Genomic DNA, 14,930 nt, shown 5'->3' with positions numbered 1-14,930 from the left:
GTCCCGTGAAGCCGCTGTGACTTCTGAGCGGGTAGGGTCCTCCTTCGAACCTTGTGCTCTTAGAAGTGTCAGGTCCTGGTGATGGGAGTGGACACAGAAGCTGATTACAATAGGAAACAAACAAACACACAGCACCTTCCAAAAGGGGCCCTCATACTCCAGGGGAGCTGGGTGAGCAGGGGCAGAGCTGACAGAAACCCAGTGAAAACAGGGCCACATTAAAACACTATGTAGTCGGGTTGAAAATTAAACAGATGTGAGCGTCTTTAATTCAAAGCCTTAATTATTCTGACGTTTTCCATAACTTAATCTGAGCCATCACTTCAGCTTTAATTACGCATAATGAAATGGATTATTTACAGTAACTAATATGACAGGAAAAACTGAGGAGTGAGAACTGGTAACTTGGCAACTGTTGTGTATTCACTCAGCAGAGGATGCTGCACACCTATGTCTCCCTTGCTGGCCTTGCAGGCGTCCCTCTGGGGTAGACCACTGCTGGGTGTGCTCTAAACTCACGGCTCTACGCTCGGTTGCTCTGCCCTTCCCTCCCTGTCTCAGTCACCGCTGCGGAAATACTGGATTGCAGGACTTACTTTCCCTGATTTCCAGGTAGGCATAGGTAGAATTGAGATCTGAAAGGTTAGGTAATTTGCCTAAGGACACACAGCAGGGCCTATGATTTTTACCATTTAGCTACTTCAAACGGAAGCCTCTAGACTTGCATTCCAAATCTTCCTGCTTTATCCAGGGACAGTTAGCTAAAGGGCAAAGTGGTTTGTGATTTTAGCAGCAAAGTGAAGGATCGGATGCAAGCTCTTGTGAAATGAGCCTGAAAGCCCGGAGGATGCACTGGGGACCTCGGAGGAGGCTGTGTCTGGAGCCAGGGCAGGGACACAGAGGCACCTTGGAGACCGTGGGAGGGGAGGAGTCGGCCTTGCGGTCCTGGGTTTCCGAGGAGAGCACTAACTGTATCTGAGCCTTGGCCTCCCCAGCCCGGGAGGGATTGCTGCTCACCAGCAGCTTCTTCTCAGTGAGCTGAGATACTTCCAGTTTCCCTCTCCTCACTGTTAAAACAGACTTCTGTAACATGGTCTTTCTTTCCCCTTTCCCTCCGCATCCTTCTCTCTCTCATCTGGCTTCGGAGCAGTAGCTTCCTCTGTAGCCCATGCTAGCTCCAAAATCACTATGTAGCCCAGGCTGTCAATCTCCCTGCCTTAGCCTCCTGAGTGCTGGAATTGCAAATGTGAGGCTTGAATCTCCGTGTCTTGTCCCTTAGCACACTGCTTTCTGGTCACCCAGTTCCTCATGGCCAGCACCGTTCAACTCCTACAAATCTAAATCTAAGTCTCCTCTCCATCTTCCACTCTTCCTCTCGCAGGCTGGCGCAGCTGGTGCTGGGACTGGGCAAACCACATGGCTCCTCCCAGCTCCTCTCCTCCATACAGGTTTGCGGGGAAGCTTGGGCAGAGAGAAAGGACAAGGGACCAGGCCCTCTCCCTAACTGCCTGCTCACAGCCTGTCACCTCTTATGACTTCTCAGGCCGACCCAGTCTGCGTGTATGTTAGCCTGTGCTTCAGAGCACCTGGGATCCTCCACCCCCTCCCATCCCTGACAGAGGGTTTAAACAACCCTTCCACATCTGGGGCTCCTGGGACATCCCTTCCCTACAGCAGGCAGGTACCTGTTGTGGGGGAATGGATGGAGGAGATGGTTCTTCCACTGACATAATTACTCTTCTACTGCTCCTCAGCCATCTCCCCTGAGCCTGCTAATTACCCCTCTTTTCTGAGTGAACGTGGAGCCAGGCTGTGATGATTCACCCACCTCTCCTTGTGCCTTGGCACAGTGCTGCATCAGCCATGGAAATGCTGTAAAGGGGCACACCACTTCCTAGTGGGCAGAAGCCCAGCGCCAATGTTCTTCAGCCAGCCTGTGGGCTCTGGGGGAGCCGTGATGGGGGATGGCGTCTGAGATGGTTAACCTAGGACACTCACCTTGGGGATGTTTGTGAGCTGCGTGGCTGCAGCACACCAGCTGCCTGCTGTTGCTGCCTAAGCCTCTTCCCCCCAGAAGGCTGCTCCCTCAGCTTGTGAGGTAAGGTGAGCCTTCCCTTCCTTGAGTTGTTTTATTACAGCCACAAGCAAAGCAACTAACACAGCATTAAAGGGCACCGTCACCGGGTGTCTGCTTTACTGAGAAGTCTGGACCCAGCTCGTAGCCATTGTCTTGAGAATGAGTTTCAGTGAGTTGCAGGTCTGAGTCCTGCTCCTCAGTTCAGATCAGTGCAGACGTCCTCACCTGAAGCCCTGACTGGGCAAATGACAACAGGCCCCGTGTTCATAATGACAGGGACATGCAGCTTTGACCACTGACTCAGCATGTCACTTTTTGCTTCCCGTGAGTTCTCGGTGGAGATATATGGGTGAGGACTTTGGGAACAGACCTCAGGCTAACTAGGATGGGCTAGCCGGCCTGTCTGGTAGCAGGTTATCACACAAGTAGGTCAAGGAACAAACAGACCACAGTGTTTATAGTCTCCTTTAGTTACCACCAAAGCCTGTTTGATTTCCTGCCTGGCAACCAGGTCACGAGGGGAAGGACGACTGTGGTATCTGGAGTAGATGTGGGCCAGAACACTGGATGAAGGGCCTGGATAGCCATACACACAGGGAGTCGTGCAGTATGCAGGGGGCAGTCGTTGTCCTTGCTCTCCTGGGGGTCACCTCAGGTAGGAGCTCCACGCTGTAAAGCTACTTGGCCTGCTTGCTTTGCTGGACACCATTTTGTGAGAATGCCCCCAGAAAGGACGTGGCCATTGTGAGCCTGCACTCCTGTGAGGGTCTCTCGGCCGTGAGGAGCGAAAGGCAGCCACTTTGGGGTGGCCTGCATCCTGGGGCCAGGGGTCCTGGAGCGGACGCACTTAGAGAAGCACAGCAGAGCCCAGGCTTGCCCGACTGGCCTGGCAAGGAGTCTTTCTGAGAACTCGGGTTGGGAAAATGTTTCTGAGCTTAGCTGTGTTCGGATATCAAGTCAGTCTTTGTGACAATTTGTCCTTCTTCCAGGCACTGCACTTGGCAAACCCTCCCGCAGGGAAACAGATATGGGGGTCAGCTGCGGAGCTGTGAGCCAAGGCCAGTCCTTCTGATAAAGGGCCAAGACTCCGCCTGACTCTTCCGCACTCTCTCCCCCATTCAAGAGCTCCAGGAATCTTGTGTTATTATTATTTTGTAAAGGTTTATTTATTTTATGTGCGTCGGTATTTTGCCTACATGTATGTCTGCGTGAAGGTGTCAGGTCCCCTGGAACTGGAGCTACAGACAGCCGTGAGCTGCCATATAAGTGCTGAGAATTGAACCCGAGTCCCCCAGAAGAGCTCCCAACCCCTAAGCCCCCAAGAATCTTGTATAATTTTAAAGAATACCTTCAGTTTGGATTATTGAAATTAAGCTTTTTAAATTAAATTTTATATTTTGAATAAGTAATATATGCATAATAGATAGAATTCACTCACATTAATTTGCAGGTTAATTTAGGGGTAATTTACATCTTTGGTGAGTTACATGGTGAAACACTCAGAGAAGGACCTAGAACATAGGAAATGTTTAGTAAAAGGTAGTGTGACGATTTATGCTGCTGAGTCCCCTAATCAGAGTTCTAGGTATTTGCTCAAATCCTCCTTTGCTTCCCTCAGGGGTCAGTTAGTTTCCTTTATGTTGGTACTTACAGGACCTCAGTTATTTGTGTAGTTATTTTTCTTTCTCTACATTTGTAGATAAAAATCTTCTCTTCCCTTTTATCCTTTAGCTGACTGTCATACAATGTACGGATGCCGGTTAACGACTGATCTTACTATTTTTAAAGGTTTCCCCTTTAATCGAATGTACTTTGCTGGACTGAAGAGAATGAACATTGGTAGTCCTTGCTCTGATTGTTCTATGTGCCATTTCTTTCTCTTATCTAATTGCCAACCCATCCTTCCTGACCATTTATAACTAATGATGAAAATGTATGTTTCTGTTTCTGTACCCCAAGGCAGGATGCTAGCTTTTGGTGTAAGGCAGAAATGTTTTCTACATTTAGGAGATGGTTTTATCTGGATTATTAGCTCTAAATCAAAATGGATTTTTAAATCAAAATGCTTTTTCAAAATCCATAAAAATGAACATTTGATTTTCTTCTCTGACCTGCTAATAAAAAAAAAAATAACTGGGCTTCCTCATATTGAGGAGCGCTTCACCTGAGGCTTTAGCCTGTGGAGGGCAGAGCTACAGAGTTAAAGCAGACCATGAACCGTCCAGGTGCCTACTTGAGGTAAACATTTGAAGGTTCTCCAGAAATATGATTTTTTGAGCTATAATTGTTGGAGTTGGGAGGTGACGTTTGTTGTCCCCAGGGAGCAGTGAAGTCGGATGGGACACAGGGAGCAGCTTTCGCTTGAACACTCTCATTTGGAATGCTGTCTTCAGACGGGGGAATAAACAAATTGCACAGGCTTGCAAGTCCTTGGGTGCTTGGGATTTCCTACCAGAAATCTCTTCTGGCCTAGCGACCCCATGCTGAATCACTCATTTTCCACCATGGTCAAGACCTACCTGTGGATGGACTTCCGTGATGTGGTCTGGCTGTCTCTCATCTTTTGTGAGTCCGAGAACCTGACCACAATGGTCACTCTAAACTGCAGAGGTCTGAGGGATTCTGGGTGTGAGGGCAGACAATGTGCACCTGCCTTCAGCACGAAGGGGCCCCAAAGAAAGCAAAACAGCCTCCTCTTTTATTTCTCAGGCCCTAATATCAGGCCTTGCCATGCCCTAGATCCCTCCCACTTGCTCTGGTTCATCACAGACCCTCTTCCCACTGCACCCCGGAAGGGCCCTTGCCCCTCTGTGTTTTCTATGCCGACAGCGCAGTACAATGTCCAGGTGCCCAACAAGCTGACATGAGCTCCATGACTCTCCTCTGAAGTGTCTGAGCTGTCTCTTAACTGTCTGCAACGGCAAAGCCAGCCCAACAATGTCTTAGTGCTCTGTGGGCCCCCACGATCACGGTGGCATCCAGTGCATATTTAATTGAGTTGATCGTCATCTTTTCAGAGTCTGGTGCAGGTGTGCCTGTGTCTTTCACATTTATTGGTGAACCTTCACCAAATGTAGAGCTTCAGATCTTCTGCCTACTTCTTATCTGTGTTTGACTCAGCTTCTGTTCCCCCCATTTCCTACCAAGATGAGGGAAAATGAAAGTTTCTGTTTGGGAAACTATCACGAGCAGTACTGACAATGACTTACAAAGGAAATCCCCAGAGAACAGGAAGGAGACAAACTCCTGACTGTATCCACAGGGAAGAGCCGAGAACAAAGCCTTTGCACTCCGTAAGCACCACAGGCCCACATGTTCTTCACCAGCCAGAGGACCCAGGGTACTTAAACCCGAGGTGTATGGAAGCTCTCTACTCTTTTAGAAAAGCTTTTGTGCTCCCCATGGAGATGAAGCATGCCGGGGGCACTGGGGAGTGAAGGACTTCCTTGGAGTCTAGAAGTCTGATGTGAACACAAACAGCATCAGGCCCCTGGACCAGAGTTTTTTCCATGAGCACCAGGCTGGGGAAATCACGGATGTCTTGAGGAAGCTCCCTGATCCTGTCAGCTGGGCTTGAACCTTTGCTAGACAGTGTGAGAAAATCCGAAAAGGCCTGAGGTTCGGTATTTCATTCCTCTTATGAAACTAGGTATATCTGTCACTTAAAAATCTTTTCTGGAGTGTGTGTGATGGTGGGGGTTTACTTGCATGTATGTCTGTACATTATGTGCATGTGGTGTCCACAGAGGCCAGACAGTGTCAGATTTCCTGGAATTGGAGATACAAATGATCATTATCAGTCACATAGGCACTGAGAATCAATCCTGGGTCCTCTGGAAGAGCAATTAGTGCTCTTAGTGTCTGAACCACCCCTCCAGTCCCATAGCTGCTTTAAAATTGTTATTATTATTGGTTTTTCAAGACAGAGTTTCTCTGTGTAGCCCTGGCTATCCTGGAACTTGTTCTGTAGATCAAGCTGGCCTTAAACTTACAGAGATCTGTCTGACTATGCCTCCTGAGTGCTGGGATTAAAGGCATGTGCTACCACTGCCTCGCCTAAAAAATATTAATTATCATTATGTGTGTGGTATTGGGGTGGGGAGTGAACCACAGCACACATGTGAAGGCCAGAGGCCCACTTTGTGGAGTCAGTTCTCTCTCTCCACCTTTCTGCGGGTCCTAGACCTCAGAGAGCAGTCTTGTGCGGCAAATGCTCCACCTGCTGGGCCATCTCTCCAGCCCATGAAGCAGCTTCTTAATGCTCTCATTCACATCGTTTGAAAATTCAAGAAGAGAGTCAATTTCCAGAAAGTCTTCCTGTGGTATATATGAGATCCACAGGGATTGCAGATGTCTCTTCTCTTCAGAGCAGGTCTCAGAAGAGCTTTCCTCGCAGCTCTCCTCCCCACGTTGCCACCTCTGTGGTATTAGGAGATGCTCTTTGCGGGGCAACGGCAGAGTGAGGCTCCCAGACCAACACAGCCTTTTCTTCATAACTATCAGCTGATGTGATGGTCAGAATCAACACTGAGGACCAAGTCTTTTCTTCCCTGTCCTACTGGAGAAGTGTCATGAATTTGAGGTCAGCCTGGGCTACACAGTGAATTCCAGGATAGCCTGGGCTGCAAAACAAAATCCTATCTCAAACAAACAGCAAGCTAGGCCCTTTCTCATTTTAAGAGGTCATATTATGGAGCAGCCAGAGGATCTCACCATGTACAAATCCTCAATTAGGATCTCCCAGCACGCATAAGAATAACCCAAAAAAACTCATAGTCTATAAATTACCTGATTGGTGGTATTCTGTTATTGCACCACAAAATGGGCCAAGACAGTATTTGTGCATGCATCAGTGGTTCATAATCCAAGAAAGTGCTTCATTCCAAAGCCCTTAGGGAAAAGGTGACCGCAGGAGCCTGGCCCTGGCTCTGGACCTTTTGTTAAGAGCAGCCTTCCACATGATGAGTCTCCTTTGGTATTTTTGCTCTACAGCACTTTTTTTTTTTTTTTCTGAAACAAACTGTAGATTTGCAGATTTTGTCATTAGGCTCCTGTGGGTGTCTCTTAGCAAGAGAACACTGATTAGCAGCCATTTGGGTAGCACCAGTCCCACAAGAGAGTTGACACTGGAGTCCCACAGAAGATCAGGGTCCGGCCCAGTCACACGGTTAAGCAGTAGTGAAGCTGAAGGTTTTCTTTTCAAATCTCTGCTCCACAGCAACATTTTCCTCCACACTCTTTGATTAATGGAGAAAACCAAGGACTACTTGTTTGTGTATTTATTACTAGTGCGCATATGGTGGGGTATGCCATGGCATGCACGTGGATGTTAGAGAACTAACTCCACAAAGTTGTCCTCTGACCTCCACATATCAGTTCTCACCCTCCACCTCTACGTGGGTTCCAGGGATTGAGCTCAGGGCATCAGGCCTGCATGGCAAGCATCTTTGCCCATCGGTCCCATCTTACTGGTCCCTGAAGGAATATTTGCTGATACAGTTTCAGGTGAGGGCTGTTTTGTATCTCAAAAGCAGAGCTGTGATTTAGAGAAGCAGGCCATGCCTTACCACTCAGTGCTGGGGGCCCAGGGTGGTCAGCTTTCTGCCAGTAACGGAAGCTAGGAAGGCTTTAACTGTCTCAGCACTGGCTCAGGAGGAGGCCCCAGAGGTGCATTCCTAGAAAGGCTGTGATTCATGGGAAACAGTGCTTCATGCATCAAGATGTCGCAGCTGGCCCTGTGTCTGCTGATCCATCTCCACAGGCCTCTTCATTGTCCATGTGTTAGATGCCAGCAACCCTAATTTGATTCTTAATTAAAACACATGTGAAAGTCAAATTCCATTAAAGCCTCTTGCCTGCTCACCAGACTCTGAAAGAACCTTCTAGAAGACCAGCCTTAGGATGGAAATGAGGTGTCTTGGGAAGAAGAGTTGGCCTTGAGCCTGCGACCTTCTCCTTGCTACAACTTGGCTGGTCACCACTGGCACATTACTTTGAGCTGGGTGCCTTGGGACATCCATCCATATTACCTGTGGAACGAATGGGTTAATGCTCGAGTGTTGCATCTCACTAATGCACTTTAGCATGCAGCCCCCAGCCCCTTGGTTACTGCGGTGCTGTCATGGTGCCTGCATCTTTGTTGGCAGGGGATCTGGAGACTGGGGCACTGGGATTCTACCATGGCTGCCTTTACTGTAGGCATCTCCTGTGAAGGCTTCCAAGGTTTTTACTTCCTTTGCATGATCCCGGCACATGACCTTATCTTGAGAAGAGGTCACAAAAGGACAGGGCATCTCTTTACATGAGGTAGACTGCCATACTAGGCCTAGCTTGAACATCAATGAGACCCCAAAGCCCACCCCCACAGTGACACACTTCCTCCAACAAGGCCACACCTACTCCAACAAGGCCACACCTCCCAATAGTGCCACTCCTAGTGGGTCAAGCATTCAAACACCTGAGTCTGTGGGGGCCATTCCTAACCAAACCACCACACAACCCCAGCCCACTATAGTTAGCAAGATTATAAAAAACATGAGGGAATATGGCTTATGCTGTGGCCAAGTCTGGCACAATATCATGGGGACCTTAGAATGGCCCCCAGTCTTTCCTGGGAGAAGCACATTCTCTCTTAAATTTTAAAATTCCCTCTCTAGTGAAACCCAAAGCGATCCATGTGCCCTCATGACTCTCTCATTTTCTCCTCTGTGAAATTAGTATTAATCACACTGACTGATCCTCCACAGGATGCCCCCAAACAGCCTCCAGCAACAGACCATTCATTTTCCTTGACATTGTTAATGGCTGAGGAGAAATTTCCCACTATTCTGGAGTTCTCTAGTCATGCACACTCAATTCTCAGATGACCTCATGAATCCAACATTGCCTCGAGAAGGAAAATAAGCTTCCACAATCTTCTGGCCCTTGCAAGAGAGAGGACATCATTACCACACTAAGACCTGCAAGAGAGAGGACATCATTACCACACTAAGGCTTTTAAGTGGTTCTTTTCCAGCTCTTCCGAGGCTGGGAGGGAGGAGGGAGAACCAGAGCCTTTGTTCCCCAGCGGCAGCAGATTTCATGGCTGTTTGGTCTGGCTGTTTCCTTGGCTCCCAGAAGACCTCTTGTTTTCACTTCCAGTGTCTAGAAAGCATTCCGTCTTGGGGAATGACCAGCCCCCTTTGTTGCCATGAAATGAAGTCACAGACCAAGCAATGAAACCTCTGTTTCCAGCCAACCACTCGGTGTTTATGCCATCTCGTCTCTGTCTAAATCTGCAGGAGGAGAAGCTCTGCACCTGATCCACCTGCCCGCCACCAGCAACGTGCCAGAGAATGCTCCACCTGCAACTTTGGTGCATGAGTTTTCCGTGAATTTATCAGTATCATTGTCACCGGTAATGCCAGGATTTCCCATGGTGGTCAACCCAAGACCCTTCACTGAAGCCTTCAGGGTGAACAGACTATCAGGGACCAGCTTTGAGGTGAGCCACCTCTGACTCGTGCCCGTGTCTGTAAGAAGATACGCACAGGACTAGTGCTAGATGCCCAGCCTCCTCTGCAGTTGCCTTGAACGTTCTGACCTCACATGTTACTGGGTGGTAGTGTGTACTGGCCCACCCTGTTCTTTGGAAGGGAGGAGGTGAATCTTGACACTTTGAGTTGTTGGTGACCTTGAGTCTAGGGTGTGTACTCTGCTGTGACTCTGTGACTTTTTTAGGGGACAGTCTGAAAGAGCAAGTATATTTAATATGAAAGACACACACCCACATGTAAGCAGAAGTCTCAGTGTCTAGATCCGCAATGAGCACGTTTCCTTTCAGATGCCTCAGACCCAAATATTTGCACTCATGTGTCACGCCATGGTTGCTCTGTTGTCTAGCTTGTCATTTGAGTTTTTTTCAAAGTTGTCTCTTCCCCCTAGGGAGAGCCTGCCTGAGGACATCTTTAGGATCCAGGGTCTGGACTCTCTGGCCTTCAGCATTCTCCTCCTCAGTCCCCTTACTCAACAGGTCTGGCCGCCTCCTGAACTTAGAACCAGCTCTGCCATGGGTCCCTTGGGTCCTTGTGGGACATACTGGGCTCAAGCCTGCCTAGTCTAGACTTAGTTGCTTCCATGGGGTCCATACTGGTGTTCTTTTTGTTTGGTTTTTTGGTTTTTTGAGACAGGGTTTCTCTGTGTAGTTTTGGTGCCTGTCCTGGATCTTGCTCTGTAGACCAGTCTGGCCTCGAACTCACAAAGATCCACCTGGCTCTGCCTCCTGAGTACTGAGATTAAAGGCATGTGCCACCACCAACCAGCCACACTGCTGTTCTTAAATGTAGCATATCCTCTGCATTACTAGGGGATCTCCAAAGAGGGAGCAAGGTCAGTGCCTACAGCTGCCCTGGAGAACCCCTTCCCTGAGGCGGAGCCCAGTGTCTCTCCACTCTGGGATGGGTTCAGTCAGTCTCACATCATCATCCCACGGAAGTTCCCAGGACCCAGATGCTGGCTCCAGGACTCAGCTGCCCTGCCTATCCATTCTTAGCATGTGGCCTGCATTGGGTAGCTGCTGCCAGTCTCTTCCCTAAGTCCTGCCGACTGCTCACACTTACAGAGTACATCTGTGTTCTGGACACCACTGAAAATGAATCTCACAGTCACTCCTGCTCTTGAAATCCTCAAGGTACCATGGCTTCACAGACGAGGAAAATGAAGCTCAGAAAGACTGAGTTGTTTTCTTAGCTTGCATAGCTAATATGTAGCTGACTGTGACTGGGAACCAGGTTATCTAGCTCTGGAGATCTCATTAAAAAACAAAACAAAACATATTTAATTGAGCTGTTAATTCACAAGTAGACCCCGCTACTGCCAAGCAGAGGGTCTCCTTAGCCCTATAGGCCTAGTGATGCCCCCCCGGGGGAGGGGCGATGGTCTCCTGGATGAGAGTCTCTAAGGATAGCTCTGAGTCACCCAGGCAGGAGAGGGGCAGCAGGTACGACCCAGCAGCCGCCCAGGAGCTCTCCAAGGTCCTGTGGAGGCCAGTGCTGTCCTCTCTTTCATCTCCCATGCTCAGCCTGACCTCTCTCTTGTCCTGTTAACTGTTCTGAGAGCTATGGACCCAAAACTTTGCTCAGCTTTGCTCAGGATGATGCTGAGGCCCACATACACAAAGCCAAACTTACGATTTTACCCCAGAATTCTGTAGCTAAACTGAAGCCCCCCCCCTCCCACCTGGTGCCTCAGGAGAGCCCCTTCCCTCCCCCTTCCCTCTCCCTTCCCTCCCCCTTCCCTCCCCCTTCCCTCCCCCTTCCCTCCCCTTCCCTCCCCTAACTCAGCTGCCCTGTATGTGAAGTGGAGTGATGTTTGCCCATCTACAGTTATCGTGACAAATAAAACACCAAAATGGCTTGGCAAGGGGCAGATCCACAAACATTTGTAAGCACTCGTGAGACCAGACAGTTTTTCCATTTCTGTTTGCAGCCGCACGATTCTTTTTGTTCTAAGATGCAAACTTTGGGTGCTTGTGAGAGGTCTACTTGCCTCCTGTAGAGAGTCCCAGCTAGTTCCAAGGAGAAGGAAGCAGCAATAGGTGATGTGGAAGGACAGAATCCGTCTAACAGGACATAAAGGAGGCTCCAGCCTGAGCAGGAAGCTGGTGTATAAGGAGGCACTGGACCGTGTCTGCTGGCCAGGTGGATGTGTACTCCCCAAGCAGTTTCCACTACCCAGGGATGAAGTCAACCTTTGCACAGGGTTCTTAGTGCCAGATGGTGCTGGGCACAGCCCCTGAGTTAGCTCATTCTAGCTCCAGGACGACCTTATGAAGCAGGTGTTACTTTATCCTTGTATTACAGATGGTAAGACTGAGGCATGGAAAGCTACATAATGGGAAATTGAGCTTTGAAGTCAGTTAGTTTGGTTCAGAGTCTTTGCTTATGATGTGCTAGTCTGCCACACCGTCCATAGAGAGCGCAGAGAGCGCAGCTCTGGATAAATGGCTATGGGGCGTATACATAGACAGGCAGGCTCTCTGTAGACGACAGACCACTCTTCCTTCTCCACCCTCCACCCTGCCCTCCTCCACTGTGCACGTTTGCACCTGTGGCTACCATCTTTTCTTATAACCAGTCTAGATCTTGCAAGAGCAAACCTGATAATTGCCACCTCCTCCATGCAGCCCTCCATGCAGCCCTCTCTAAATAGAGATAGCTTACAGCAAACTCTTCTCCCTCCTGATCCTCACCTCTGTTACAAAGTGTCAGCAGCTCACCTAGCCCAGGGCTGGCTCACGGTGGGAACAAAGGCAGGGGAACAACAACTCCCCTGGAGTCACATGGAAGTTCAGCAGAGTAACGACCAGAGCCAAGTGCTTTCATCATGTGATGTTAAGTGTCCTGGCATTAGCAACCAAAGTTCTAGAAGAAATACAATGTTTCAGCTAGGGGTAGAGTACAGGGGTAGAGTACCAGCCTAGTATGTGTGAGGTTCTGGGCTCAGTCCTTACTAATACAAAAGAAGACGGAGAGGAAGACAGGGAGGAGGGGACAGGAGAGAAGGAGATTAACCCTGGATGTCTGTTCACTCTGACGTCTACTCCTGTAACAGCACGCTGTAGGCTGGGTAACATGAAGAAAGGAAAGTGATTTTTCCTGTTCTGGAGGCTGGGTGTCCAAAGTCAAGGTGCTGGTACCTGGCCAGGGCCCTCTAGCTGCAGAAGAGCGTGGCCAACACACTGCGGTGAGGGGACAAGGACGAGGGTGAGACCGTTGGAGGAGGAAGGCCTGGGAAGCTGGCTTGGCTCTGTGGCAGCCCACTCTCCAGATTGAAGCACTGATTCTCTCAGGAGAATGGTGTGCTCACCATCCACCACCTCTTACCGGTTAGCTCACATCAGCCAGTGATGGAACACTGGTCATTCCATTTCAACACAAGCATTTTAGGGGATAGCTAACCCACAGAAATGTGCCTGCGCTTGTAGGAGCTGTGTCCAGGGTAGCTAAGGTGCCTGTCCAGGTGTCTGGTGCTAAGTGTGGTGGGTATTCAATTCTGTGGCTTTCCATCTCCAGCTAATCACACCAGAATGTCTCTGGAGTAGTTTTGCTTTTTCCTATGAAAAGCAGCATCACCCACAGGAGTGCCTTCTGAGAAGTGTCCTGGGGTGGGGCGGGGCTTATGTTGGAAGGACTAAGGCAGAAGAGGAACTGTCTCTGACAGTGAGTGTAGAATGGTCACCAGGAGGCAGGATGCACCCTTGTGAAGTGCTTGCATACAAAGCTGGCCTTTCGTGTGCACTGCTGAGAATCTTGCATTCTGTTTTAGGTTGTCACCACTGGGAAGGAGCAACTGGATTTTGAAACAGGACCAAAAGTATTTGATTTGCAGATTTATGTTAAAGATGATGTTGGTGTCACAGACGTGCAGGTCCTAACTGTTCAGGTGACAGATGTGAACGAGCCGCCTCAGTTTCAAGGCAACTTGGCACAAGGTGAGACATACCCAGACAGCGCATCCTAGAGGACCCTGCGGGACACAGCCAAACAGAAAAAGAAAATGAAGAAGCAGCTGCCTCCTCAGAAAAGGCAGCTGCTTAACGAGCAGGGGAAATGGAATGTCTTCTTCGGCATGCCCAGTCCTGACACCCAGCAGCTTTAGAGCCTTGCATCTGTGCTTCTCTCTGTCCCTCTCAGTCCTGGGAAGAACGCTGAATGCAGGGAACTCCAAGTGGGAAATGCAGGGGAACCTGGGCGCGGCCCCCCACAGGTTTGCCACCTTATTCCGCAGCCGTTGTCCAGCTGTCTTGCTCTCCCTCAGGGACTCTGCCTGGGAGCCAGTGCGGATGACCTAAGGATGGGGGTCTGGGGTGGGGCTTGGTGGCAGAATGCCACACGCACAGCACCGTGGGTTCAATCCTCAGCATCACAGAAAGTAAAAACAAGGTGATGGGATGGTCCAGCAGGAAAGACCTCCTACTATGCAAGCCTGGCAACCTGAGTTCAACCCCCGGCACATACATCAAAGGGAAGGAGAGAGCTGAGCCACACGGTTCTTCTCCTTCTTTACACACACACCGTGGCGTGCACACCCACACACTCATGTACACATGTGCACATGTGCATTCACACACATAGATATTGATAATAAATAAACTTTAAAAAACAATAATAATAAAGAAGATGGAACCTAGGGGCATTTCCCACCAGATCTCGCCCAGCTCCTGGCTGTGTGTACTCTGTGCAATGAGAACCCCGAGTCTGTTTTTCCTCTTGGGCTCTCCCTAACTCCATCTGTTTTGCCCAATGTCTCCTGGCCAGCTAAAAGCCTTCTCAGACTTAGCAAGCCTCTCAAAGCACTCTTTAGTCCTGTCCCTCCCCCACCCCTCTCTGTGTCCTCACCCCCACCCCCTTCTGCTAAAAGTCTATGCATGTCTCACAGGGTCACTTTAACATAAGAAGATGGATCTGGATGTGACTGGCGTCACACTGGAGGCACTAGGGTGGCTTCCATCTTCCCTCTCATCTGGTCCTCTTTCCAGCTAATGACAGTCCAGAGTCACCTCCCAGTGGACACCTGGCATCGTAGTGATCTTTATGAACAGCTTGGCTCAGGCAGTCTTTCCCTGGGTCTTATCGTGGCTGCTCTCTCTGTCCGGTGATGCCAGCATGCCTTGCTGGTTCCCTTAGCTGTAGTGTCTGGAGGGCTGGGTGTTGGAGTTCCCTATCTGATGAGACACTCTGATTCCCTTTTGACTCGGAACAGGTTTAAACCTCTATGTAGTAGAAAGAACAAATCCTGGATTCGTTTACCAGGTGGAGGCCTTTGACCCAGAAGACACAAGCCGGAACATACCCCTCAGTGTAAGTATCCGAGG

General features: G+C 49.5%; 1 protein-coding gene across 1 annotated transcript in view; it reads left to right on the top strand.

The window, feature by feature from the left end:
* The first annotated feature begins 2,607 nt into the window (after window positions 1-2,607).
* Cdhr3 (cadherin related family member 3) overlaps window positions 2,608-14,930 on the top strand; it is an 86,286-nt gene continuing 73,963 nt past the window's right edge. The window contains exons 1-4 of the mRNA XM_037210492.1: window positions 2,608-2,732; window positions 9,358-9,560; window positions 13,382-13,547; window positions 14,819-14,916. Coding sequence (XP_037066387.1) covers window positions 2,645-2,732; window positions 9,358-9,560; window positions 13,382-13,547; window positions 14,819-14,916 — 555 coding nt within the window. The 5' untranslated portion in view covers window positions 2,608-2,644. The remainder of the gene's footprint in view (window positions 2,733-9,357; window positions 9,561-13,381; window positions 13,548-14,818; window positions 14,917-14,930) is intronic.

The sequence above is a fragment of the Peromyscus leucopus genome, chromosome 14, assembly GCF_004664715.2.
Source record: "Peromyscus leucopus breed LL Stock chromosome 14, UCI_PerLeu_2.1, whole genome shotgun sequence".
Classification (NCBI taxonomy): domain Eukaryota; kingdom Metazoa; phylum Chordata; class Mammalia; order Rodentia; family Cricetidae; genus Peromyscus; species Peromyscus leucopus.
The sequence above is the reverse complement of the archived record's forward strand: the minus strand, read 5'-3'. Positions and strand labels throughout refer to the sequence as shown.